The following is a 24,863-nucleotide window of genomic DNA, read 5'->3' as shown; positions in this document are numbered from 1 at the left end:
TCAAGTTCTGCCAGTTACATGCATTGTCTTCTTTCAAGATACACTTCGTTTTGACAGGAAATTCAACGTTTACATACAGTCTCTTTTAAAAATAAATGCACTATGTTGGTACAACGCCGCAAATTCACGTTGTTTTTTTGACCTTCAACAACAAACGTGTGGTTAGGTTTAGGAAAAAAGAACAGGGTTTGGCTTTAGAATCTTACGGGACACGAACAATGCTCTCTCGGGTGAAAGATGGCGTACCCTATGGTGTAGCCTAACATGCACCTCCCTAGAAATGCAACTACACGTCACAGTGACGCAGACCTCTTGTCTATTTCTGTAAGCTGAAACCATTTCCCTCAGTGGAAACAAAGCTTTTATTTACTTTAATTTCACAGTTAAATTGTGAAGACAATAAAGCCTCCACAAAAATAGCGTTTTAAGTCTTGTGTGTGATTTATCCTGGCTTCATATGAGCAGAGGAAATCTCTGCTCGTTGCTAGGCTAATTTATACAATGTAAAATGCCATAGGCTTGTGCTAATAACGTTAGCATGTTATATTTGTTTGGAAAACGTGTTTAGTATAAGACAGTTGTTTTGTCAGTGAACCTTGTGAGTTGTAATGGAGCAGAATTCGTACTGTTACCTTTGTTAAATGTTGCTGTTGTCCCTGGTTTTATATGAGCAGAGGAAATCTTTCCTAGCTGCTAGGCTAATTCATACACTGTAAAATGCCACAGGCTTGTGCTAATAACGTTAGCATGTTGTATTTGTGGGGAAAACGTGTCCAGATAAAGACAAGTGTTTGTCTGTGAATGCTGTGAGTTATAGTGAAGCTGATTTGTGTACTTGTGTTTGAAATTGTCTCTATTAAGCCATGTTTAATGTGTGTTTAATGTGTGTTTTGAATCAACCAAACTTTACAGCACTTCATAGAAACCTCCGTCGCCGACTAGTGTTTTGGAGGTGCGACTGCAGAGTGACACAGACACACCACCGCACAACTGTAATGCTCACAACAGCTTAGGCCACATGCGTAGGGCCTGTCGTACAAGTATAAAATCCCCCAAAGAACGCTTGTAGTGATCACAAACAGTCATTTTTTTCTTGATCTGGGTAAAAAGGATAGAATGCAGGTATCGTTTGACTGGAGAACTTAAGATGCTACTTGGTACTGGGTTATTTTGGTCAATAACTTAAAGGTAGAGAACCAAGTGCCCAACTTAGTAACACCAGTTTGGGCAAGACCCTCTCCTGTCCCTCGTGCACTGTCAGCTCCATTCAGAAATGGTTTTCCCAGTATGGTGTGGAAGAACTTGACTGGCCTGCTCAGAGCCCTGACCTCGACCCCAGCCAACACCTTTGGGATGAAGTGAAACGGTGACTGTGAGCCAGGCCTTACTGCCGAGCATCAGTGCATGACCTCGCTAATGCTCTTGTGGCTGAAAGGGAACAAATCCCTGCAGCCAGGTTCCAAAATCTGGAAAGCCTGAAAGCACAAGAGTAGCTGTAATAGCAACATGATAATGCCAGTGGTTTTGGAATAAGAAGTTCAACAAACACATATTGTATGAGTTTAATGGCCTGGTGTTCAGTTACATACTTTTGGCAACATAATGTATTTTAAACAAGTAGTTCCTTACCTTGGGGCTCAGGAGCTTCCAGCGGCTGCAAGTGTTTCTGCAACACAACTTATATTTCATTTTCTAAGCTTTTCTGTGCTAATTGTGAAATACTAAGTAGATGTGCTTTTCCAGGCCTCTACGAACTATCCAAGGTAAAGAATCTGACAGTGGGACATCACTCTTTGGTTTAGCTGTTCACAACTTGAGGCCATACAACCTGTGACAAAAGTTCACAATCATAAATTGCTTTGCTTCAAAGGGGTCTGTTGTTTTACACATATGTTGGTACCTCAGTATTTTCATGCTGCCTCATGGAGCCGTTTTTATTCTTGATAAATGTAAGTGAGTATAAAATTCTTTATAAGATACAGAGGAGATATTTGGAAATTTGTTTTTCCATTCAGCTTTCCAATGGGATACATCATACTCCACATACTTGGGCCGTTCCAATACAGACCACAGTGAAACATGAGAAATAAAATGACCTCAAATTTACGCAAGAATTTATCTCCAAAACACCCCTCTCATGTTCCTTCCAAAGCACAGAGAGATGGAGAGGAACGATAGCGAGAGGACGGGAAAGAGAGTACACAGCATGAAAAATAAGTAAAGGAACTCAGATTAGGAAAGAACAATGGAAAGAAAGCATGATGCGAGTGTCACATGGTGCCACTCTTCCCGAATGTTGATTTGATGGAGCGGCAGAATGACAGACGGATGTCGGGGGGGCTGTTTTCGCAGAATGTTTACATTAATCGCAGAGATGTTGATCAGAGAGGAAGCGTCACAGTGTGCCAGGGATCAAACAGGCATCGAGCCTCGGATAAACTCCTGTAGACGTCTGAAGTTCTGCATGTTGCTTGATGAGCTCAGAGAAAAAGAAAAGGTAGAAGGGAGAGGAAGATGGAGGTGAGGTGGAAAACAGTGGGTTTGTTGGTGAGAAGGCTGGGCGAGAATTAGTGCAAGGAACGGGGGGAAATCTGAGGAGGTAAGGCAGAGAGAAAGGGAAAATATGAAGGAAAAGGAACATTACCGGGTAGGAGGAGTGTAGTAACAGCAGTGGTGACAGTATGATGGAACCATGAAACAGTCGTCTGCCCCCAGTGCTCCCAGCTGTGCCCCGGCTGGCTGTTATCGATCCACAAGTAATCATCCGCTGTCACACTGAAACCCACATCCATTTAGATACAAACTGAGAAAGACATTTGAATGTCTCTTTGAAATTTTACTTAACATTAAACCCACCTTACACCTTACTCCTGGGGCCGTACTCACAAAGCTTCCTCGTGAGAAGAGTTGCTCCCAGTGACAGAAATCTAAGAAATTTCTTAGGATTTTCCCTTAAAGTTAAGGCTAGGTCCTTGTAGAGATAAAAGTTATTCACAGAGCATCTTAGACCTTAAAGGAACTCCTAAGGTGAAAAACTGTTGGGAGCAGGGAGGAGGACTTTGAAGAGGTTTAGAGTTTTGGAAACACAAAAAAGTCGGAGAAATATTCTTCAAACACTGGATGGCAGTAAGGGAATTAAATGCCACACATTAGATTGTGCAGGGATAATATGTGTGGTCGATCTCATTAGGGATATGCACACATTTCCCACCCAACGCAATAAAATGATCCCAATACTAGGATAGAATACTAGGATAGAGTGAGCACACCAACAATGACAACACTTAAACAGTCAGCAGTTCATCTCATCTCCACTGGGTGTCCTCACCTTGCAGGCTCACAAAAGGACATGTCTGTGACAACCAATCACATCTGTTAAAAGAATGCATCATACCGAGCAACAGGGTTAACCGCACCTCCTTTCTATGGCCATGTTAACATGAAAACGTAATGCTATTGTTGTTGTGATGGTCGACTTTCTCGCCCATGCCTAGTGTCTGGAACCGTAATGCGCATGTGCTAAAAGAGGAACCGCATATTGCAAGTTTACATGACAACAAAGACGGTGCTGTGTCCAATAAATTGCACTCTGGAACTTTCTAAAGCAGCGGCGTCACAAACTACAGCCTCAAAACATTAAGTCAACACAGAAATCAATCAACTTTTATGCATAGCATCACAGGTTGCTTCTATTTCCTGGTCAGTCTGTATTAAATTTTAAGGTGTAATTTAATGAGGGCTGCAGCATTACATAATATAATTCTATACGGTACATCTCCAGGTAATTCAGTGTGATGCGTTTGTTAAATTTAGAAACCTTAAGATCATAAGAGGAGTATGAAATAAAGTTCTGTGGGTTTGAATAATGCATCGGACATCGTTTCTGGAAAGACATACTTCTGTTCAAATATCTGTTTTCAATGCTGTGAGCACCACAAACAAAATTCACTTAACTGTAATTGTACTGGAGTGGCTGCAGAAACATTGGAAACGGATCTCTCAACACTAAAGCTAATTAAAACAGAAGTCCTTTTTTGTAATTTGAGTGTAGCAACCCTTTAAATCAAACCTCGGCTGTGGTCAAATGTCTTTTTTTTTTTTTTAATGTACCAAGGTTCCTAACTGAGTGAAATGACCTGGAAGTATCTAAGTGGACAATCTTATATTTCATTAGGTTGTCCACATTTACAAAGCTTGCATGAAACAACATGATAAGAATACAGGAGGCGAGGTATCTAACATGCACGTTTAGTAGTCCATCTTCGTAACAGTAGTAGTTTAGCCATGGCAGACCCATGTCAATACCGTCCGCCGTGGCATAATTGTGTGCAGTCAGATTATCAGATCGTCTTTCTTAAAAATATGATAATATTTCTTCAGGGAGTGCAGTTAGTTACAGTGTGGGCTCCATGCTTACTCCGACAGCTTGCCGGACCATCACAAAGTGGCGGGGCTTAGAGAAAGGTTTGAGCCATAGATATACTCTAATACAGCTAGCCCGAAATGTGTCTTTGGACTGCTGCTTCACCATAGTAACGTTACTGTTCTGTTTAGAAGGATCCTGAGGATTGACATTGGAAAAGTTGACATCACTCACACTGCTGTTTGGACTAGTCCCTTTGGGTTCTGCTGCTTTTTTTTGAGCATTAATCTATGTCCATGCCTGCACGTGCTGCAACAGCAGAGGTTGCTCGTAGCCTTGTAGAGAGAGGGAGAGAAAGTGAGCCAGATGTGTTGTCCAGGGGGAGGAGGTCAGTCTGTGTGACAGTGCATGCCCACTATAAGCGACAAGAAATTTGCCCCCAAAAAAAGCACTCTGCCTGCGATGCAGACCAAGCTTGCAGTGCGATGAGAGGGTGTAATAATTTGAAAAATTCTAACGGTGCTCACATCGAGGTAGCCAATCAACCTGCAACCACAAGCGACCGGCGAGGCAGGGTGAACTGGTCGCGTATAGAGGGCATACACGGTGATGCAGCTAGTCTGCCTGTTGGCTGCATTTCACATGGGTGCAAATTTTGGCTGACCATTAATACACATCACTGTAAGGTGGAATTTATCGAATCGACCTATGCTGTAGGCTCTGCGTCGACGTATGCTGTACCCTTCGTTGTAGCCTGACGTGCACCTCCCCGAAATGCCACTATACGTCTCAGCAACGCAGACCTCCTGTCTATTTCTGTAAGCTGAAACCATTTCCCTCAGTGGAAACAAAGCTTTTATTTACTTTAATTTCACAGATAAGAAACAATAAATTGTGAAGACAATAAAGCCTCCACAAAAATAGCATTTTATGTCTTGTGTGTGATTTATCCTGGCTTCATATGAGTAGAGGAAATCTCCATTTGTCACTAGGCTAATTTATACAATGTAAAATGCCATAGGCTTGTGCTAATAACGTTTGCATGTTGTATTTGTTTGGAGAACGTGTTTAGTATAAGACAGTTGTTTTGTCAGTGAACCTTGTGAGTTGTAATGGAGCTGAATTTTGTAACGTTACCTTTGTTGCTGTTGTCCCTGGCTTCATATGAGAAGAGAGAAGTCCGCTAGCTGCTAGGCTAATTTATACACTGTATAATGCCATAGGCTTGTGCTAATAACATTAGCATGTTGTATTTGTGGGGAAAATGTGTCCAGATAAAGACAAATGTTTGTCTGTGAATGCTGCGAGTTATAGTGAAGCTGATTTGTGTACTTGTGTTTGAAATTTTCTCTATTAAGCCATGTTTAATGTGTGTTTAATGTGTAGAAATGCTCACATCGGTGTAGGCGACGTGTGTTGGGTCTGCCGCACAGTATAAAGCCCCCTTAAGAGTGTGTCGGAATTTCTCGCATGGAAGTGCTCATGATGTTTTCCATTGAGGTCAAGGAAAAGTATTTAGGGAAAGACAAAGGATGTATTTTTTTTGATTATTTGACCACAGCTCTTAACTTGGTCCTGATTTAACACCTGATCCCAGATCCACATCCTGACCCTTGAAGAGGTCAGGACCTCTTTCCCCAATGCCTAAACTGCGACTGATTTCCACAAGCTTGGAAGAAGAAGCCTCAGAGTGCGTGCGGTGTCTGTATCTGGATGTCCAACCAGTGTGTTCACCTCAACATCTCACGTGGAAAATGTCTTCCATGTGTGGTCACTGTCTGGGCTGCGACCACAGGTCCTGGTTTCCTTATGCCTGCCAGCGCCGGGTCAGGGAGTTTGATTGACTTGTGCCTTGACTCACTCTGGCTTCCAGGAACTCTCCACCATCAATACACATCATCATCACTAGCCAGCCCTGTGTGTGTGTGTCTCAGTATGTGTTTGTGTCTGTGTGTGTTTTCTCAACCAGTGCAGCACAGTGTGTCTCTCAGTTAAATCACATGGTTCGGCTTTTCCCCCCGCGTGCCTGCTGCTTGGCCTATTTCCATGGTAACTAGCCGAAGATGTGGGGACAAACACACACACACACACACACACACACACACACACACACACACACAGGCCACATAAACAGCGCTTGTGCGAGGGCTTGCCAGAGCAATCTCGGTTGTGTGTGGCTGTAGGGTGCAGTCGGAGAGAGGATGTGTGATCACACACTCCACACAGGCTCAGCGGGAGATACACACACTCGCACACATGCTGTATGCTGAGACAGAAGCTCAGGATGCTGTGCTGTAGAGGAAAAATGGCACACAGGGGCATGCCAGCCAAATCCCTTTATAAATCCTCTGGCAATTTGGATTTGTTTGTTTATGGATGAACGTGTCGTATGTGAATTTCTGTGCTTTTCACATAGATAGATAGATAGATAGATAGACAGATAGCTAGGTGTGTGAATTTGTCAGTAGGCACTACGACAGTGTGACAAGTGCATGAACTGACGTTGTTGCCGTTTAACAGTTGTATAATGTTTCCTTCCATATTCGCTCTGATACGTTTCAATTGCCATCCTCGTCACAACGTTGCCCCTGCCTCCATGCCACCCCCTCATCGCTCCACCTCGCCACCCCAATCCCATGTGGCCATCACCATAGCGACAGCCCACGCTGCTCGCCTGCTCGTCGCAGCATCCCTGTGCCCTCTGGCCTTTAGCCAAGGGGGGTACTGTGACGGCAACGCAACCCCGGCAACCAGGCGAGGGATCCTTGCCAAAAGTGGGGAAGCTATAGGGAAAGAGAGGGTGGGAGGGTGGGGTGGGGGTGGGGGGGGGGGGGGGCACTGCGGATCTGTTAGCTACTGCCCTGTGGTGTTATGCAACTTCATGTACACACACCCATGCACACTTACTGTAGGGTGACAAACACACACAAACTGCCTCTTTTTCTCTCTGTCACACACACACTCATTCGGAAGCTGTGCACGACGACGCTTGAACCAGTATAAGCTCCAAATAAAGTCCCTAAGTACCGATTATAAAATGACATAACAGATTTCTCCAAGCGCTGCCTGTGTCGTAGCATTGATGCAGAGTTACACTGTGTTCATGTGATGGTGTCCGTGGATCATGGTGTGAAAACAAATGAAGATAAGTTTAGATCAATGTGTTTGTGGCCACTAGGGGACAGAGGAGCATCAGAACAAGCTAACAAACACACAGCCACTTCCTCAGCTTTAGTAAACGTCATGGCTAATGTGTTAGCAAACAGTTGCCTGCTTAGATATCAATCATAGAGCAATTCTAGCGTTGCTTTGGTGTTGTGTTTCTGTCCAACTAACAAATGTAAGTCCAATATTTACTGTCTTTATGCTTTGTTTTGCTCTCCACCACATTTCTGCTTGTTTAACGACTAAACTGTACAGAAAATGCACAAATAAACGAAAAAAAAAGCGCTAAAAAGGCTAAAAGGCAACACAAAGCTGCAGCGCCGGGTATTAATGCTCTGTGATTTTGCCACATTGAAAGGAGGAGTTACTGATTAATGCAGGTCAAAAGATAGTTTGATTTAACCCTGAAAGATAATTAAGGGAATAGTCAAGTAACAACATCCCTGTCTACCAAACACATTTAAAAAGTAACCACATTTTGAGCTAGGCAATGTCAGAACCCCCCTAGTTAGCTAGCTAACAATACAGAGGGCACATTAAAGGCCCGCCCAGTGGTAACTTCATTGACGGACACTATGATGAAAATTTTTTGTTTAGACCTTTTTTCCGTGACAAAAACGAGACGATGACAGAAATTGCAATAGCCATGTTTCCATCAGCCTGTTTATATGCACATCTAGAAGTATTGCATCGGAAATTTATGATGGAAACACCAAAATTCGAATTAAAATCCCCTGATTTGCACAAACTAAAATACGCTCGCTTTAGCCGGGTTTTGGTTGATTCGAAAAAATGTTGATTCGCAAAACGGGGGATGGAAACAGTTATGGTCGAATTAAGTCTGGTGTAGCGCACCTCTCTCCATGGTGATATCCACACTCCAGGTCGGGAAGGCGGTAATGCATTTACAAGCTGGTTGCCAACCACCAGAAAACGTAGAAGAAGAAGAATGCGAGACTTGTTTTGTTTCCGGTTCTGCGGAAAACTCGCGCGAGTTTGCAGTTTTTACCAAAGTCCGTACATTTAATGGAAACACACAGGATTCGTATTTCTTTTAATGCACGTTTCCCAATGATTCGAATCACTTTTGGATGGAAACATAGCTATTGATTTAACCCTGAAAGAAAATTAAGGGAATATTTAAGTAACAACATCCCTGTCTATCAAACACATTTGAAAAGTAACCACTTTTTGAGCTAGGCAAAGTCAGAACCCCCCTAGTTAGCTAGCTAACAATATAGAGAGCACATTAAAGTCCCGCCCAGTGTTAACTTCATTGACGGACACTGTGATGAAAATTTTTGTTTGGTGACGAAAACGAGACGATGACACAAATAGCAATATTGGCCGATTCCAGTACTATTTCATTTTAAAGCCAGTAGCAGCTGATACCGATGATGTGCCGATAATATCATGCATCCCTAATTTTGATCTTTACGAATGACGCTAGGAGATATGGAAAGGTTAACGGACTTGGATAGCTTGCCACCCATAGACTGCCCCAGAAATGAGTCCTAAAACTAACACAAGCTTAAGAGACTTTTAGTTTTGTTTAACAACATAAAATACGTCACTAAATGAAGCTTTTGTGTGTCTTAAAAAGGGCGGTTGCTAACAAGTGGCTAAATGAGACTACAGAGCGTCATTACGGCAAATACTGCTTTACAGCCTTGTTGTGGTAGGGTTGTTAACTCATGCGACTGTGGTGTAGTTTGCTTATAGCCTAACGTTAGCTTTTTACCTCTGGTGATCGCATTTAGGCTTCTACATGTGATAGAAAGTGGCGTTAATTTTTTAAAACTGTCTTGCTGAACAAAATGTCTAAGTATCATAAACTTTTGTTCGCCATGGAACTGATTTTCTGCTATAATCCAAAATCCAGTGAAAAAATCCCATAGACGACGCTAACCTTAGGGTCGGCCGACAGAAAAATGTCCTTCAAACAGACCTTCAAATTTACAAGCCAGATGCTAACTACACAATTATCCAGACAAAGATAAGCTACTGTTATACTAACAAAATGTTAAAAAAAAAACATTGGCTAACCAATTAATCCACTGATATCCTATCCAGTAAAATGAAACGCATCATGTTAGCCTACCTTTTTGTCTGACTGTACTATACACTACATTTTGTCTATTGAATCGTATTCATTGAGTCCTGTTATGTGTTAGTTCAGCAGGTCTTTTCGACACCTTCAGTGCATTACACTCTCACCCATATCCTCCAAAAATAGCCAACACATTCCCATTCCCTTTATGCAGTTAACAGCTCAGAAACATTTTTGTGTGTGTGTGTGTGTGTGTGTGTGTGTTCTTGCAAGCTTATATGTGTGAGGTTTCTTAACAGGTTGCTGTTTGTGTTTTACAGGCAAAGTGAAAGAGGAGAAGAAAGCATTAAAGGGGTCCCCACATGGGAGCAGCAGTGCTGCCTAATCAACATTTATCCGACAGAATCTGGCAAAAGACGCTTTGGACACGCTCTCATGTCCTCAAACACAAACTGATAAATCCAAGGAGCTAAAAAAAGAAAAAGCCAACCGCTGGCCCCAGCAAGTGGACAGATTTTAAAGTAAAAACACGGCTGGAGAGGGGGAGGGTTGTATGGGTGCCAAATCCCCATCCAAGACACACAGCATCTCCTCGATCTACGGCTGCCGCCTCTCTCCTCCTCCTCCTCCTCCTCCTCCTCATCCCTCCATTTCCTCCTCCTCCTCTTTTCTTTCATTCTCCCTCGTTCTCTCTCATGGGAGTGACATAGAGGCCGTCGCTTGGTCAGCTGCCCCGCCCCTTCCCCGCCTTGCCGTGGAAACGGGGGCGTCCAGGTAGTGATGTCGTGGAAGAGAAACTACTTTGCGTCGGGTGGCGGAGCAGTAGGCGGGGTGCAGGGGCTGGTGACCCCGAGAACCATGACCTCTATTGCACCCAGCAAAGGCCTGAGCAACGAGCCGGGACAGAACAGCTGCTTCCTCAACAGCGCTCTGCAGGTCAGTCGGATAAACACACACAACACGCAAGTCAACAGGGCAGCAACATGTTTGTCATAGAGAGTTTTAGGACCATGAGGTGGTCCTTACTGGCCTCAACCAAACCAATCTTCACAATAAAAAATGTCAAAACTACAGTGTTTGGAGCCTTTTGGACTGTTTAGTGAGTGCAAACTAAAATCGCTGAAGACCAGAAAGAAGAAGAAGTGCGGGCTGCTGCAGTGCAGGGCTGCAGAACATCAAAACAGTCAGTCACTGAAATATTAAATATCATGACTTAATTTGATTTTATGTCACTTTAACTTGTCCACTTACTTTCTAACCACTAAAACCGAACAGATGTGATTTTAAAAAGGGACATACTTCCTAGACTTGTTATCTGACGAGGGTGTGGACATTCTTATATTAAAGCTGAAGTTCTGCATTGTAATCTTTTAGATTTGCTTAATTTCAATCCAGTGTGCCAGAGTGCAGCGCACAATTTCAGAATTATTTTGCTTCATTCATGACACAGGAGCTGTGTCTCTGAGCCTCTTTACACCCCTGTGTCAACATACATCTCAGGTGATAAGATCACAGGTGGACTGCGCTAAATACAAATGTAAACAACCACAAAGGTGTATTGTTATTGGATCAGTCAAACCACTTGCTGAGGTAGTTTGAGACACATTTGTCCACGTGTCTCTTGTAGTGTAAACGCTAATACTTGCCGAGACATCCCCGACAACAGGAACAGGAAAACACGCCATCACTGCAGGATGTGGTGATTGTTTTGGTGACCGCAGCCTGACACTCTATAATGTAAACATTTTACGACAAGTTGGATAAATTGTTACATGACCGTCTGTCGGAGGAGACAGGTTGAATTCTGCTGACAGTGATATCTCTAGCTGTATGGACACGACCAAACGTGACAAGCAAGCATGCAAGTGAGCAGCTAGTGAGAGTGTGGACTTTGCAGACTTTGGATCTAAATGCATCCCAGTGCAACAGCTCGGGGAACAAGTCTCTGAGTTTCAAAAGCATCTACACAGGACCTCCAACAGTTACCACAGCGCCACTTGGGAAAAGAAACTGCCCCCACTAAGAATATTCCTAGTTGACCAGTAGTCATCATTTAGGGCCATTAGTCGACTAGTCGCCCGCATGTTTACGATATTAATTTAATGATTAAATAAAATATTTTGGGCGGGGCAACACAATGGTTTGAGTTGAAGGTGTGAGAAAGAATAGTATCAGTAACATTGTTAACACTGTGCTACATTACAGAGAAATACAAAACCGTACTAATGAACCTTCATTAATATAGGCCTATATTTTATCTACAAGTGCACGTCACACACTGAGTGAGCCGCCTGTTAATGACGCTGTGGGCTAATGGGCATGTAGCTACTTCCATGTTTCAGATGATACGTCATGTTTGTAGTCGACCAATGAAGATGAGTTTACATATCACCTTGGGTTTGTCCTTCACCTTCTCAAAATGATCCCACACTTCTGGAAAACAGGCTGCAGTGAGAGTCTCTCTCCACGGGATATTTAAAAATAGCAGGTTTGTGTATTTAGTCCTTCTCAGGCAAGCTCAGGGGTTTAGTGTTGCTGAAGCCCACAGGAACAACGCTCTGCGATGCTTTTTCTCCGACTCCAGCTGCTGCAAGAGGCAGCAAAAAACATCCTTTCATTTTAGTGCCAGATCTGTGTGCTACTGTAGGTACCTCAACAGAGGGGGGACCAAAAATGGGGACGGTACAGAACGGTTCTATTAGTACCAGCCACAACTTTTCACAGTGGAAACAGAAAAAAAGAACTGAACTGTACCGTTCACCTGCTTGGTGGAAACGGAGCTTATGTGACGAAGCAGTGGCAAAATCTGGACATAAGTGGTTACCTGGACACGCAAAACAGACAGAGGTGTGGACGGCAGTGTGTCTCAGCTGTCCACTTGTGTTCGGATCACCGGAACGCATGTTAATGTCAGATACTTCAGACTAACATACTGAGAAATTTTAAACAGTTTGAATTTTATCTTTATTGACAAAAACCCCTTTCTAACAAGGCATACATTATAACTTGCTCTAACTGCACAATGCTAACACACACACACACACACACACACACACACACACTCTCTCATGCACCAGCAGTTCGCATTCGCCCCCCTTCCCCCCTCACACTGCAGTAAATTGATATTTAAGCACGACAGGGATGAGATTAGGGCCATATTAACGGGTGTTTGCGTGTTTCGGTGGGTTTTGGCACTGCTGCCAGTCTGGCTTCAGCGTGGACATCCAGTCTGTGTGTAGAGACGCTTACACTGCGCTGCTGCTGCTGCTGCTGCTGCTGCTGCTACATCTCCATCTCCTCTCTCTCTTTACACACACAACTCTCTTCTCCCAAGACTTCCAGCTGGCACAAACTTACCTTCTACACACACACACACACACACACACACACACACACACACACATAAATGCCTCTTGACTACTGGCTTGAGGGAGAGAGAGAGGTTGGAGGAAGCTGAGAAGGGAGGGGGACGATGGAGCAGAAGCTTAGGGAGAGTTGAGGAGAGCAGAGGGGTAGACGAGGAGACGAAGAAAAGTTGCTGAAGGAGGAGAAGAGAAGAAAGAGGGATGAGGAGTATACAGTATGAAAAGACCGAGGAGAAGACTAAAGGGGATACTGCCGGGCGGAAGAGTGGAACTAAAGAGTCTGATAAGGTAGGGGCAAAACAAAGAGGAAGAGAGAGAGATGAAAAGACAAAGTGAAGGACATCAGGTTTATTTGTGAAAATAGGAAGGAAAAAAAAAGCCCCAACAAAGGCATGTGAAGCTGCAACAGGGAGAGAAGTGGGCCATTTCAAGGACGCGCACACATGTACACACGCATGCACGCACACAGAGGACAGGGGGTGTTTAACAGGACACAGACGAGTGAGGATAAACTGGATGTTAAAGTAGTGAGATGCTTGTCGGCTGTTTTGCAGTGTATTTCTATGTGTGTGTGTTCATGTTTCCTTGTATTACCCTGATAGATTTAACTGAGCGTGTGTGTGTGTTGGTGAAGTTTGAGAGGTCAAAGTTCAGGTTTAGGACACACCCGTATTCTTGTTAGTATGGCTGCAACTGGAAATTACAGAGTATTTGGATGATTTGTCCGGCCGACAGTCCAAAACCCAAAGATATTTCTTATAAAATGACACACGCAAAAAAAGCAGCAAATCCTCACATTTGAGAAGCTGGAAGAATAAACTGATTTTAATTTTCACTTAAAACTTTATCAACAAACTCAGTGAATCTGCTGCTGTTTTCTCCTTAAATGCACTTATTTATATTAAGTGAAACACTTGCTGCTGCTTTCAGGCCCCTAAAGGACCCTTGGGCAAGGCAGTTAACCCCCTGCTGCTGCAGTGGAGCTGCTGGGTGGCAGCAGCAGCAGCAGCAGCAGCAGCAGCAGCAGCAGTGGTTGTTGTTTTGTGTGGATGTGTGAAATTTAATGAGAGCGAAGGAAGGTGCTGTGAGGTGAAGTGTGTGTACGCGCTCAGCAACTTTTCACTGTGTAAACACGGGTAAAAAAAAAAAATATAGCTGAAGGAGTTATAGGCTGCGATGAAGCAGAAACACATGGGTTCACTCATCCAGTGGTGTCACATGTGTGTGTGTTCATGTGTGTGTGTGAGGTGCAGCAGTGGAGAAGAAAGACTTAATGAAAAATCAGCGTGGAAATCAGCAGGAATTCTTTTTGGCACCTCAGAGTAAATATAAGATTCATTTCATTCATTCATTGGCTTCATTTCATTTCATCTAAATTTCCCGGGAGTGTTTTGTTTTATAGTCTTAACTTCATGGAAGGAAAGTGTAACAGCCGTATACGTTTGCTGTCAGTTTTCTTTTGGCACATGCTTTTGTACGGATGAAGTGTTACTGAGTCCCAGGATGCTACAAACTCACACCACATACAAAGCTATGATCTCCTGCAGTGAGGAAAACCGTCGAGAAATACATAGCTGTCGAGATTATTTGACAGAGCAAAAGAGACCTCAACATAACGTCGGTATGACACATGCAGGATCTCAGATACTATAAATGAAACGGTGATGTTTGTCAGTCAGAAACATGGCTCCACGACTCAACGCAGGAATACTTCTTATAATTTCTGATGTTTTGGGCTGTTTGGCTTTTGCTTGTTTCCAGCTGTAGGGCTTCACTGCAACCCAAACGGTCTCCTACCGTACTATATGTTTTGAAGGAAGTGTAATGCAGAATGCATTAAGTTTCTGTTGACAAAAGTCAGTAAAATGTTCACTGACAATGTATTTCATTTGTTTCCCACCAAATTATCCGATCTTGCGATACAGTATCCACTCCAAGTGACAACAGCAATATGTTTTTTTAATATAATTATATTTAGACACCGGTGACACTTTGTAAAGGTTAGGCAAATATCATGGTTCTGGTTTAGGAAAGAAAAACTCTGCAGTGACTTCAAGCACAAGACACAAAGTGTTTTCTTCTTAACCCAATTTAAAGCGCTTTTGTTGCCTAAACCTAGTCCAACACATTCTCACTCACAAGTTGTTGATACGTCAGCGTGGTCAGTGACCCTATGTGTGGACCCATGGGTGCTTTCATACCTGCCCTGTTTGGTTCGCTTCAATCAAATTCAAGTTTGTTTGCCCCCTAAGTGTGGTTCGTTTGGGCAGGTGTGAACACAGCAATCACACTCAGGTGCGCACCAAAACAACCGGACTGAGACCTTCTTGAAGAGGTGGTCTCAGTCCGGTTACAAACGAACTCTGGTGCGGTTAGTTTGTGGTGACCTGGATCTGAAGCAACTGCAGTCACATGACACATTGTTTGGGTTAAACATGAGCATGTTACAGTCCTGGAGGATTATTAATGTGCACCTCCTCCTGTACTGCCTTAATATGCACATTCAGCACATCCAATGCATCAAAACATTGTTTTCTAGTTGGAGCCGCGCCTCATTTTCAAACTGTATGGTTTGACTAAAATGAACAATGACAGCAATATAGTCCACGATGAGCAGCGCTAAAATCAACCTGCGTAGTTGTCCCTCCATTGTGACATTAGAAAGTGTCACATTTATCTTGCAAGTGTACTCTTTTTCCTGGATTTTTCCCACATGGAAATTCTGACCAATCAAGAGCAGCTTTCTCACACAAGGCATTTGATCTGGTCTGTTTGTAAATGCTGCCGTGAGAACACGAACCAACTCTCAATATACTTTGCGACAAAATTAGTCCCTGATTCAGACCAAAGCAGGAGAACTCTAGGTCTGAAAGCACCTTGCGACGCTCTAGGTACGCCTCTAGCAACAGGTTTGGACTTGTCAGTTTCCATGTCAGGGTCCATTTGTTACATGCTACAGCGTCTTTTAAAATAAACTTCCGTCTTCACAGGAAATGTAGGTTTCACCACCTAAACTACTTAAGGTTTAAGCAACAAAATTTCAGGTAAGGGTTAGAAAAATGATCACGGTTTGCATTAAAATAGTATGTATGTTTCAGTAACTTAACAACTATGTCACTTGAAGACTGTGTCATGTGACGTACGACAGTAACTACATTTTGTAATTGAAAAAAATTGAAGTTGGGTTTACATGGGACACAAACATCGATTTCCAGGGTAAAAGTCCGGTGTATGTCACCCACCCTACTTGGACTTTCTTGCTCTTTCTGCTACATTATTAACACAGACAGTTGAAGATAGCCTGGAGCGTCTCACACAGATGCTGTAAGGTGCCTTGTGCGTCATTAACAGAGGCCAAAGGCCACTGTAAGTACACCCAGAACTCCGATGTCAAAGCCCTGCACTGTGAACGCCTGCCATTCACCCCAGCTGCCCCTCTTTTAAGCGTGGTACATCAGATTCCCTCTGAACATAATCTCGGCAGCGATTGCGTTCGACATCACAGCATTACTGGGAAACCAATTGTTTTAGTATAGAAACGGAAATTCTAGGAGACAGGGTTGCACTGCAGCCAAAGGAATGCCAAGAATAACAAAATAACAAAAGTCAGTTTGCAGGTCGTGGTGTTGTCCATGCTGGCCACTGTCTCACTGTCATGGCTTACCAGGACACTTAAATGTCATTAGCAACACCTGTGCTTTCCCCGCCATGTCTGCTGTGAAAACCCAGCGGCTGGCAGGCAGAACAGAGGCTAAAAGTGCAGAAAAATTACGAAACTGATTGTCGCCATGGCAGCAGCATCATGTGATCCACAAAATGCACAGGAAAATAGATGCCATCGCCTGGTGTGGTAATAGGAGACTGGAACAGGAGGAGCAGGAGGAGGTCGGGGAGGGCAGAAATGAACCGTCACAGCCCGTAACAGCAGTGTGAGGCAGGTAGAGCAGATTATGACTGAGAATGAGAGCTTGTTAGAGCAGATAGATACCTTTATTGTGCTAATTGAATACAACTGGTGGCTGGTTTGAACGTGATTGAGCCATCTGATGCTGATCAGATGATGTACGTGACCCAAGTAATCTGCCAGATACTGCACCTCACTGTGACAGCAGTAATGTTTTCGACTGTGTCTCAGATTCTTCTCATGCTTTTAATCTGAAAGGATTAAACCCTGCAGTGTTTATCACGCATTATGGGACACGAAATGTGAAGACTTTACTAATCAGTCACACAAATGAACAAAACTCAATCTGCATGTTTGTTGGGTTTTACTTTCTCGGGGAGTCTTGCGCCATGTTCACACTCGAAGTGAAGTGCTCCAATGTGTCAACTGTCGTGTAGCCACTCGTCGGCAGTCACCCGCCATTTGACACTACTCGTTATATTACTTTTCCGTTACACCGCATAAAATTGGTAGTTGCGGATCTCCCCAATTTTGAGATGTGTGCGTCTGCGTGAATGTCAGGATAATTGCCGTTAAGTGTAGCTTCTATTTACCCGGGGGCTTTCTGTTGCCTGTGACCGGTATTTTCCCAAAGCTCTGCCCACAATACGGAGAGACACTCATGGAGCAACATTTCATCCACCACAGATCCACCCACAAGCTTCGTCTCTTCTTTGTAGCTGCAGCTGTCCACAAATAAAATCCAGTTTTGGTTGTTTAGCCAGTGTAGTGCTACAGCCGACCTTTGTGCCTGCAGACGACTCACCTTTGGTGGGGTGTATTTCCTGGAGCTTCATGTTGTTGTGCTGTCGGTCGTAGTAGCTGAGGTGTTTCAGGATGTGTTTTTGCAGTGGAAAGAGTTTTAGTCCGACTACCTGCAGGAACAGTGTTCTTGTCATCTTTCCTCCTGACAAAATCAAAGTAAGCCCAACACAGGCGATAATATCGCAAGGGCAAGGCGGCCGCAGTTTTTAGAGCCAGGTGCTGCAGTTGCTCTGTGACTTCCTGTGCGGACTGAAGGCTGCTGGAAAACTGTCCGACTTCACTGCAGCTTTTTGTCACTGCCCCCTGCTGCAGCCGCCTGCTCTCGTCCACTTTCCAGGCAAGGCGTAGTTCATCTCGAACGAGCCTATTATGTGCACAATAGCGTGCGCTGGGGCCCGCTGTAACTACCTTACGCCGCTGACAAGGAGCGCAGTTCTCCGTGCCATTTCGTGTGTCTGCTTGTGTCTCTCGTTCTCTGTTTAGAGACTACCAAATATGTGGAAGCACTGGATGCAAAGTTTTTTACTTACTATAGTCAGATCTATGTCACGTTCAACCTAACCTTTATATTGTTAGAATAGATTGTTAGTGTGTTTTCTTGTCAGATATTTGCTGCGCTTGGAAAAAAAGACAGCGAAATGTTGCTGCAGATCGCGGTGCCTCCAGTGTGAACAGCCCAACATGGGCGCCGGAGGGAAGCGGGTGGCGCTCCATGGAAAGTCAGCAGGCTTTGCAGGGTTTCCACGTCCAGTGTGACCGTGGCGTTGCAGCCCTGACAACAACACACACAAATAAGACAGCTCAGTCACTCAAAGACATGCTAGTTAAAACACTGTAAAATATCAGGAAATAGAACTTTAAAGTGAAATGGTGTCAAGTTGTGTGTTCGGCTTATTTTAAAGATAAATCATCATAAGAATTGTAAAGCATGGATTTGATAACCAAGGACAATGAGCCAAATCCATGTTTGACAAATGTGAGTTTTTACAGTTCGTTACGATGAATTGTCTTTCACCATGTCGGTAATTCTGTTCATTAGAGCCAAACACACACTCCTCTACAGAGCGTCCAGCAGCCATTATAGCCTGAATATTGAGATTATAACATACCGGAAACAAAACTCTACGTTGTCCTCTGTGACAGTTTTCTAAAAAAATAAGGTTATCTCTGTATTCCTGTTCTGACATCCAACGGCACAAGAAGACATTTTTATTCTGGGTATGTCAACTGTTTGTCTCAGATGTCGGCTGTTTTTCTGCCACCGGTGTGCACGGGCAACTACTGTGACGTAACTGTGACCTCCACTCAAAATCAGTCCATAAATCGTATCAGAAATGGGGTTTGATTTCATGAAAATCTTAAGGACTTTGATATGAAAACAAACATGAGATCAAAATTTTATTATTATTATTGGTTAGATTTGTCTGTGATTCAAATTACAACGACAGTGACCAGCAGGAAGATGCTGATGTCCTGAAAGCAATTTTTACTCTATGTGTTTTTCCGTCACTTAGTTTGTTAGTTAAACTGTAGTTTAAATTTTTTTTCGGAGATGCTCCTGCAGATAGAACAAGAGAAGTTAAAAGGGCAGTGAGAGAAAAACAAATGATACAAATGGGAGAGGAGTGGAGAGGGAGATAAAGGGATGTGTTTAGAGGGGGAGAAAAGAGATGGATAGATAGATACTGATGAAGAGAGATGGGCATGGAGAGAGTGTGCCCTCCTTGTGGCTGCTGCAGTGCCGTGCAGGGAGCCGATTCATCACGACCAAATAAACTACAGCGAGGAGAGAGGAGGGGAAACGGAGAGGGGGAGAAAGGTAGAACGCATACACTAGCGTCAGCATGCAGTCTGTCATCCTCCGCCCCCTCTTTCCTCCACCTATCACTCTCTCCTTAACACACACACACACACACACACTGTGCAGCCTCGTATTGCTAAGGTTGCCATACATATTGGTTTTGTGTGTGTGTGTGTGTGTGTGTGTGTGTGTAGACCTGCAACTGTATGTGGGTACTGTACGTGTGTGTGCTGCAGTCGAAGCCTAAGGGACAGTGTTGTGTCAATATTGTCTTTCAGCATGCTGAATGAATGTACTAAGAGCTCTTTCCTCTAATTATGCACTAGAGAAGGACACAGAGAGGCCTGCCTCATGCAGACCACTTCTCTACTAGTCCTTTAACTCGTTTCTTTTGGCTTTGTGCTGGTCGTTTTCTGTCCGTCCGTCCCACTGAATGTCTCCCTCAGACTCTTTTGTTGCTGAAACTACAAAAAGTAGAAACCTCAGTTCTGGGAAAAACAATTAGCTGAAAATAGCCGAATTCCATGCAGGGCTGCGGACTGGGGTGTTGATTCTCTGCAACCGTCTCACATTACAGGAAGTCGTTTGATTCAATGTGAGTTTAACAAATGTGTCTTTTAAAGCTACAGGGAAGTTTCTGCCCCCCTAAATCTACATATGAGAGTTACTGTCCAAAGCATCCAAAGTTATAAAAGAAACCCATCAAACTGAAGTCATAAATAAGAGTTTATCATAGTAGTATCAACTAGGGATGTTCCTGGCAACTAATTTCCCTGTCGACTAAACGAAAATTTTAATTTAGGCTAGTTGACTACTCCATATTTCTACAGTAGCCCAGAGCGGACAAAACAATACTGGCTCTAAAGGTTCATTCTCACTGCTGCGATGCGGAAGTGCGGGACGGATTTGCGGAATATTCGTGCAGCGCTTTTCCGCGTTTAAACCATACACACAGGCGCGGTACGGACGCGGTGCGGAATTTCAAGTTGTTGTGTTCCAATTCTGCACAGTGTGAACGGGTGTCGGTGAACATGGACACGAGTAGCAGCAGCAGCAGCAGCAGCGGCATGCTAGCAAGCTAGCAAGCTAACGTTTAACAAGCGTCAACATCAACTTTCTTTAGCACTTACCACTCTCACCGCAGCCACCAAGCTGGACAATGGACTGCCAGACGTTGTCCTTTAATACATTGTTCATAAAATCATCCCGTCTTTTATCAAAAAGGACGGAGTGCTGTGAAACGAGGTTTATGAATCTTTCTCCCATACTGTCCTGCCTGGCTGGATTTCGGACTCTCCCAGGTCTGCATGACTATAAACAAACAATTTCATTGGCCCAGCTGTGTAGTTCCGCCGGCGAATTCCGTGGGGGGTCAAAGTCTGGGTGGAAACTTTTTTCACCGCACAAAAGTTCTGCCCCGGTGTGCAAACTTCCATAAGAACTCATGAAAGAATCCGTGAATAATCCGTGCGGATATTCGCCCTCAGTGAGAATGGACTTTAAGTAGGGCCATTCACGTTTTTGCGTTTGTGGTTGGTGGTATGATGGTTAGCAGCCCCTCTGCGACCAGCAGCATCAGAAACACACAGTTTTTTTAATGCTAAACAGGGTTGGAGAAACACTGATTTGTAATGTGAAACTGCTTTATTCAGTGTTTTTACCGGTTTAAATCACCAGGTCCGTTTTTTTTGTTTTGTTTGTTTGAGAGTAAGAGACCTTTGTGGATAACTTGGCTCCTAGTAAAAACCTCCTGAATGTTTAGATCTGACGTAATGTGAGCACATATTAAGTTATCCGAGAAAAAAGGTGAGCACACAGGCACTGGGCAAACGGCCCGTCTCCGATGTGCCCAACAGTGTATGAGAAGCACTGATCTGTAATGTGAAACTGCTTTATTTAGTGTTTTTACCGCTTTTAATCACAGGGTCCGTTTGTTTTAGAGAGGAAGAGACCTTTGCGGATAATTCGTCTCGATAATTGGGTTACCTATCCTCTCAGACAAGTTCATATGATATCCTACGAAAATGCACACACGGTGGTTTGCTTGATATCCTATGAATTAGCATCCGGGGCATGACGTCCTCAATGTAAAGTTATGTAATTAAGGTAACGGTATGGAGGTTAAGGCAAGTGAAGGTACTGTGGTCAGGATTAAAGTTAACTCAACGTTCACACGATTCTGAACACACATCTCCTGTGGAAAGTCCCAGCGGAAAGTTCATGGTTCTGTGACCCATTCACAACCACAACCTGCCTCCTTCACAAGACCGCTCGGGACCACTTTCTTGTTTACTCCCGTCAACACATTGGTCACGTGATCGCGGCCTTCCAAAATACATTTCTCATGCACAAATTCCTGGCTCATGATAGCGTGGGATATGTACGAATTTGGGTGCATTACTTGTCGTAGGAAACTGTACAAACAAACATGAGAACAGCCTGAATCTGGAGAAGTTTCAGCTGGTTGCAACTGCAGTCCTCACCTAGCCTGAGTGTCAGACTGAAGCTCCCAGAACCTTCAGTCTGACATTGCCTCCATTGAAGGCGATTTACAAGGGGGAGGGAATTTGATTTTTCCTTAACCAATCAGTAGAGATCAACGACTCACCCAGAATCTGACGTCATTAGTATCCATGCCTCGGGGGTGCCGAAAACAAGCGAGCATTGCCCGTTTAAAATGTCTCAGTTGTTGTGCATGCCCAGCTGCATTGCCGTTAAATCCAGTTTAGCAGCTTCCTTAATTTGGTCCTCCATTAACGTGGGTAGTGGCGAAATACTTCGATAGCATCGTTAATGTGGTCTGTAGGATCTGTAGCGGTCGCCATTGTTGCTATACTCACCAGTTACCCACCGGCGTACAGCTTGACATCAGCGTGGCGCTGATTGGCTAATCGCTAGACCAGCCCCCACCCCCAGCGTTCATTGGTCTGTCCATCGTTGGGACGAGATAAATCGCAAATTCATTGCAGTATGCCAGACCAGAGATGCAAGCCTACTCAGTTGAGTGGGCGGGGTCTATGGTCTGGAAACAGGCTAGTCCTCACCACTACATGTCACTAAACCCCTCCTAAATTCTACACACTGTTCCTTTAAATCATCAAGTCTGGTCTTTTTTTAGAGAGGAAGGAACCTCTGCGGATAAGTCAGCTCCTGCTTCAAACCTCCTGAACATCACTAAATATCACTAAATCCCCCTAAATCTTACACACTGTTCCCCCTAAACCGAAAAGATCACAGAAAAGCGTCGCCATTGTCAGAACAATGCCTTTTTATTTTGACAGTAACATCTGACATTTGACACCCAGATAATATATCGAGATCAGTGGTTCACAAACTAACCACGGTGAAAATAACTTTTCCTTTCACACTGTCACTCGCTCTGTCAGTTGCTATTCTTGACTCCTGTGCACCCAGAAAGCATGTTGTGTAACTATGGCAACTGGCAACCATGGCCTGTCACCAGTCTTAGCTACGGTGTAACTGCATACTTAACAGGTCCTTTTATAAATCTTTTTTTTAAATGGTGATTCTGGTGTTTATGACTTGTTTCTGTTTTAAAACATGATAAAGAATTGTAGCTAATGTAAGTTAACATTGCCTTGTTTTCAAGGTTATGATGAAAAGATGGAGATGAATCAGTCTTGTGCCCCCCTTGGCCTGTCCTTAAGGCCCCCGTTTTGGGAACCACTGATCTGGATACAGTGTAAATGGACCTCTTGGATTAGTTTACTATCGGGATAAACAGAAAATATGTGCATTCCTTTGCTAAAGCCAGATCATGAGAAAAAAAGCAGTATCATGTGAAACACACCAAAGAAAAACTCATGAACCATTATAAGTGGAGCCTTGACTGTTCTTTTCCTCCGAGAAACACACAGGAGGACAACTCATCCTGAGGACTTATGAAACACAGTTACATATTAAAATTTACACAAACTGTTGCTCAGACAAAGAACAAGAGCAAGAGGTAATGAGAAACAACAGAAGAAAAGCAAACAGTACAAGTGCAAAGAGCCAGTTCCAGTGGGACCCGGGACAAAACGTTATTCGTGTAACCATGGACTCCACTGACGTCTGCGTTGTGTAGATATAAGGAGACCCAGACCGTCTTCTGACTGACAGCAAGTGGCAAAAACACAATCCTCGAGCCCCTACACAAATTAAAAGACACAAGATTATGTTAGCATGAAATGAACTTATAAACATAGCTTAACAGGGCTGAAACATGGAAATTACCACAAGAGCATTGTCACTTACCTCTCCCATGGAAAAGCAAAAGAGGAGAGGCAAGGTAGGAGACACCCCTTTATAGGTGGGGTACCCCCAGAGGTGAACGTAGAGGTACAGAAACTGAGTATCAAACATTCCACGTCTTTTCTCTGTGTTTAAGTTAATGTCTTGTCTCTCAGGTTTTGTGGCATCTGGACATCTTCCGCAGAAGCTTTCGACAGCTGACCACACACAAGTGCATGGAGGACTCGTGTATCTTCTGCGCTTTAAAGGTAAAAACACTCACATTGTCCTCCAGTGGCTCCTGGAGGTCTTACTACAGCGTAAACCTAAAGCAGCGGCCATCACTGCCGTTTGTTGGTGGTGCTGCTTTCTTTTATGTCTTAAGTTGTGACGTGCCTCGTGTTTCTGAGCTCTAGGAGTCTGGTGTTCTTGCCGGTGCATTTTAAACGTAGCGAGAGGCCGGCCTTCAGTGGTGGTCGTGACAACAAGTTGGTAAACAATGGAGGAGAAACTGGTGGTAGCGGTTGCTGGATACCCAGAGTTATACGGCTCGACAATAGACAGCAGGTTGTCAAACTGCCCCTGAGTCATCCTAAAATATGCCTGGAAACAGCCATCATGGAGGAGAAGCTCCTGGACCAACTGGTGGTACTCCCCAAGATCCACTCTCTTTTTTAGGGTCTCATGTACCCACACAGATCTCTGTTTCCCTGTGCACAACTAACTATTTACTGACAGCCTCTCACCCTCAACCAGAGCTACAGCAAGTACCCTCTGCCTCAACATTTTAGAGACTAGATACTAATTACTGTCAAATAAATACAATAAAAACAGTACATTGGTTACACAGGAAGGTTAGGAGGTGATGAGGTGGTTGCCTGGCAACAATGGTGTTTTTTGTTTTTGTTTTACTTTTTTTCCCCCTGTTTCTGCTTATTACGCAAACACTGTTGTCAGAAATGTAAACCTGAGGTTGATACTGAAGTGTATTTACAGAAGTGGTGTACCTAAATGAAGTGCAAGTACTTTGCTTGAGTGCGGGAGGCTTTCTACATTTCCTCGACCATAGGGAGACAGTACTGCATTTATCTGACAGCTAGAGTGACCTGACACGTGACACAAAGCCCGAGATAAACTCATTTGACGGTCCATATATGTTTTACTTTAATCTTTTTGTG

At 43.8% G+C, this 24,863-nt stretch overlaps 1 protein-coding gene across 4 annotated transcripts in view; it reads left to right on the top strand.

Moving 5' to 3' along the window:
- usp54b (ubiquitin specific peptidase 54b) overlaps nt 1–24,863 on the top strand; it is a 96,998-nt gene that overhangs the window by 8,896 nt on the left and 63,239 nt on the right. For 3 of the 4 annotated variants that reach the window (XR_007448199.1, XM_049564016.1, XM_049564017.1), the window contains exons 2-3: nt 9,899–10,514; nt 23,862–23,954. Coding sequence is in view for 3 of the 4 variants with exons in the window: in XM_049564016.1 (XP_049419973.1) it covers nt 10,359–10,514; nt 23,862–23,954 (249 nt within the window). In the remaining variant the exon portion in view is untranslated. Of the gene's footprint in view, nt 1–9,898; nt 10,515–13,009; nt 13,232–23,861; nt 23,955–24,863 lie in introns of those variants that run through there. The other variant, XM_049564018.1, reaches the window with a different exon arrangement.

Source organism: Epinephelus fuscoguttatus, linkage group LG20 (genome assembly GCF_011397635.1).
Source record: "Epinephelus fuscoguttatus linkage group LG20, E.fuscoguttatus.final_Chr_v1".
NCBI lineage: Eukaryota > Metazoa > Chordata > Actinopteri > Perciformes > Serranidae > Epinephelus > Epinephelus fuscoguttatus.
Note: the sequence above shows the minus strand (reverse complement) of the source record. Positions and strands in the feature narration are given on the sequence as shown.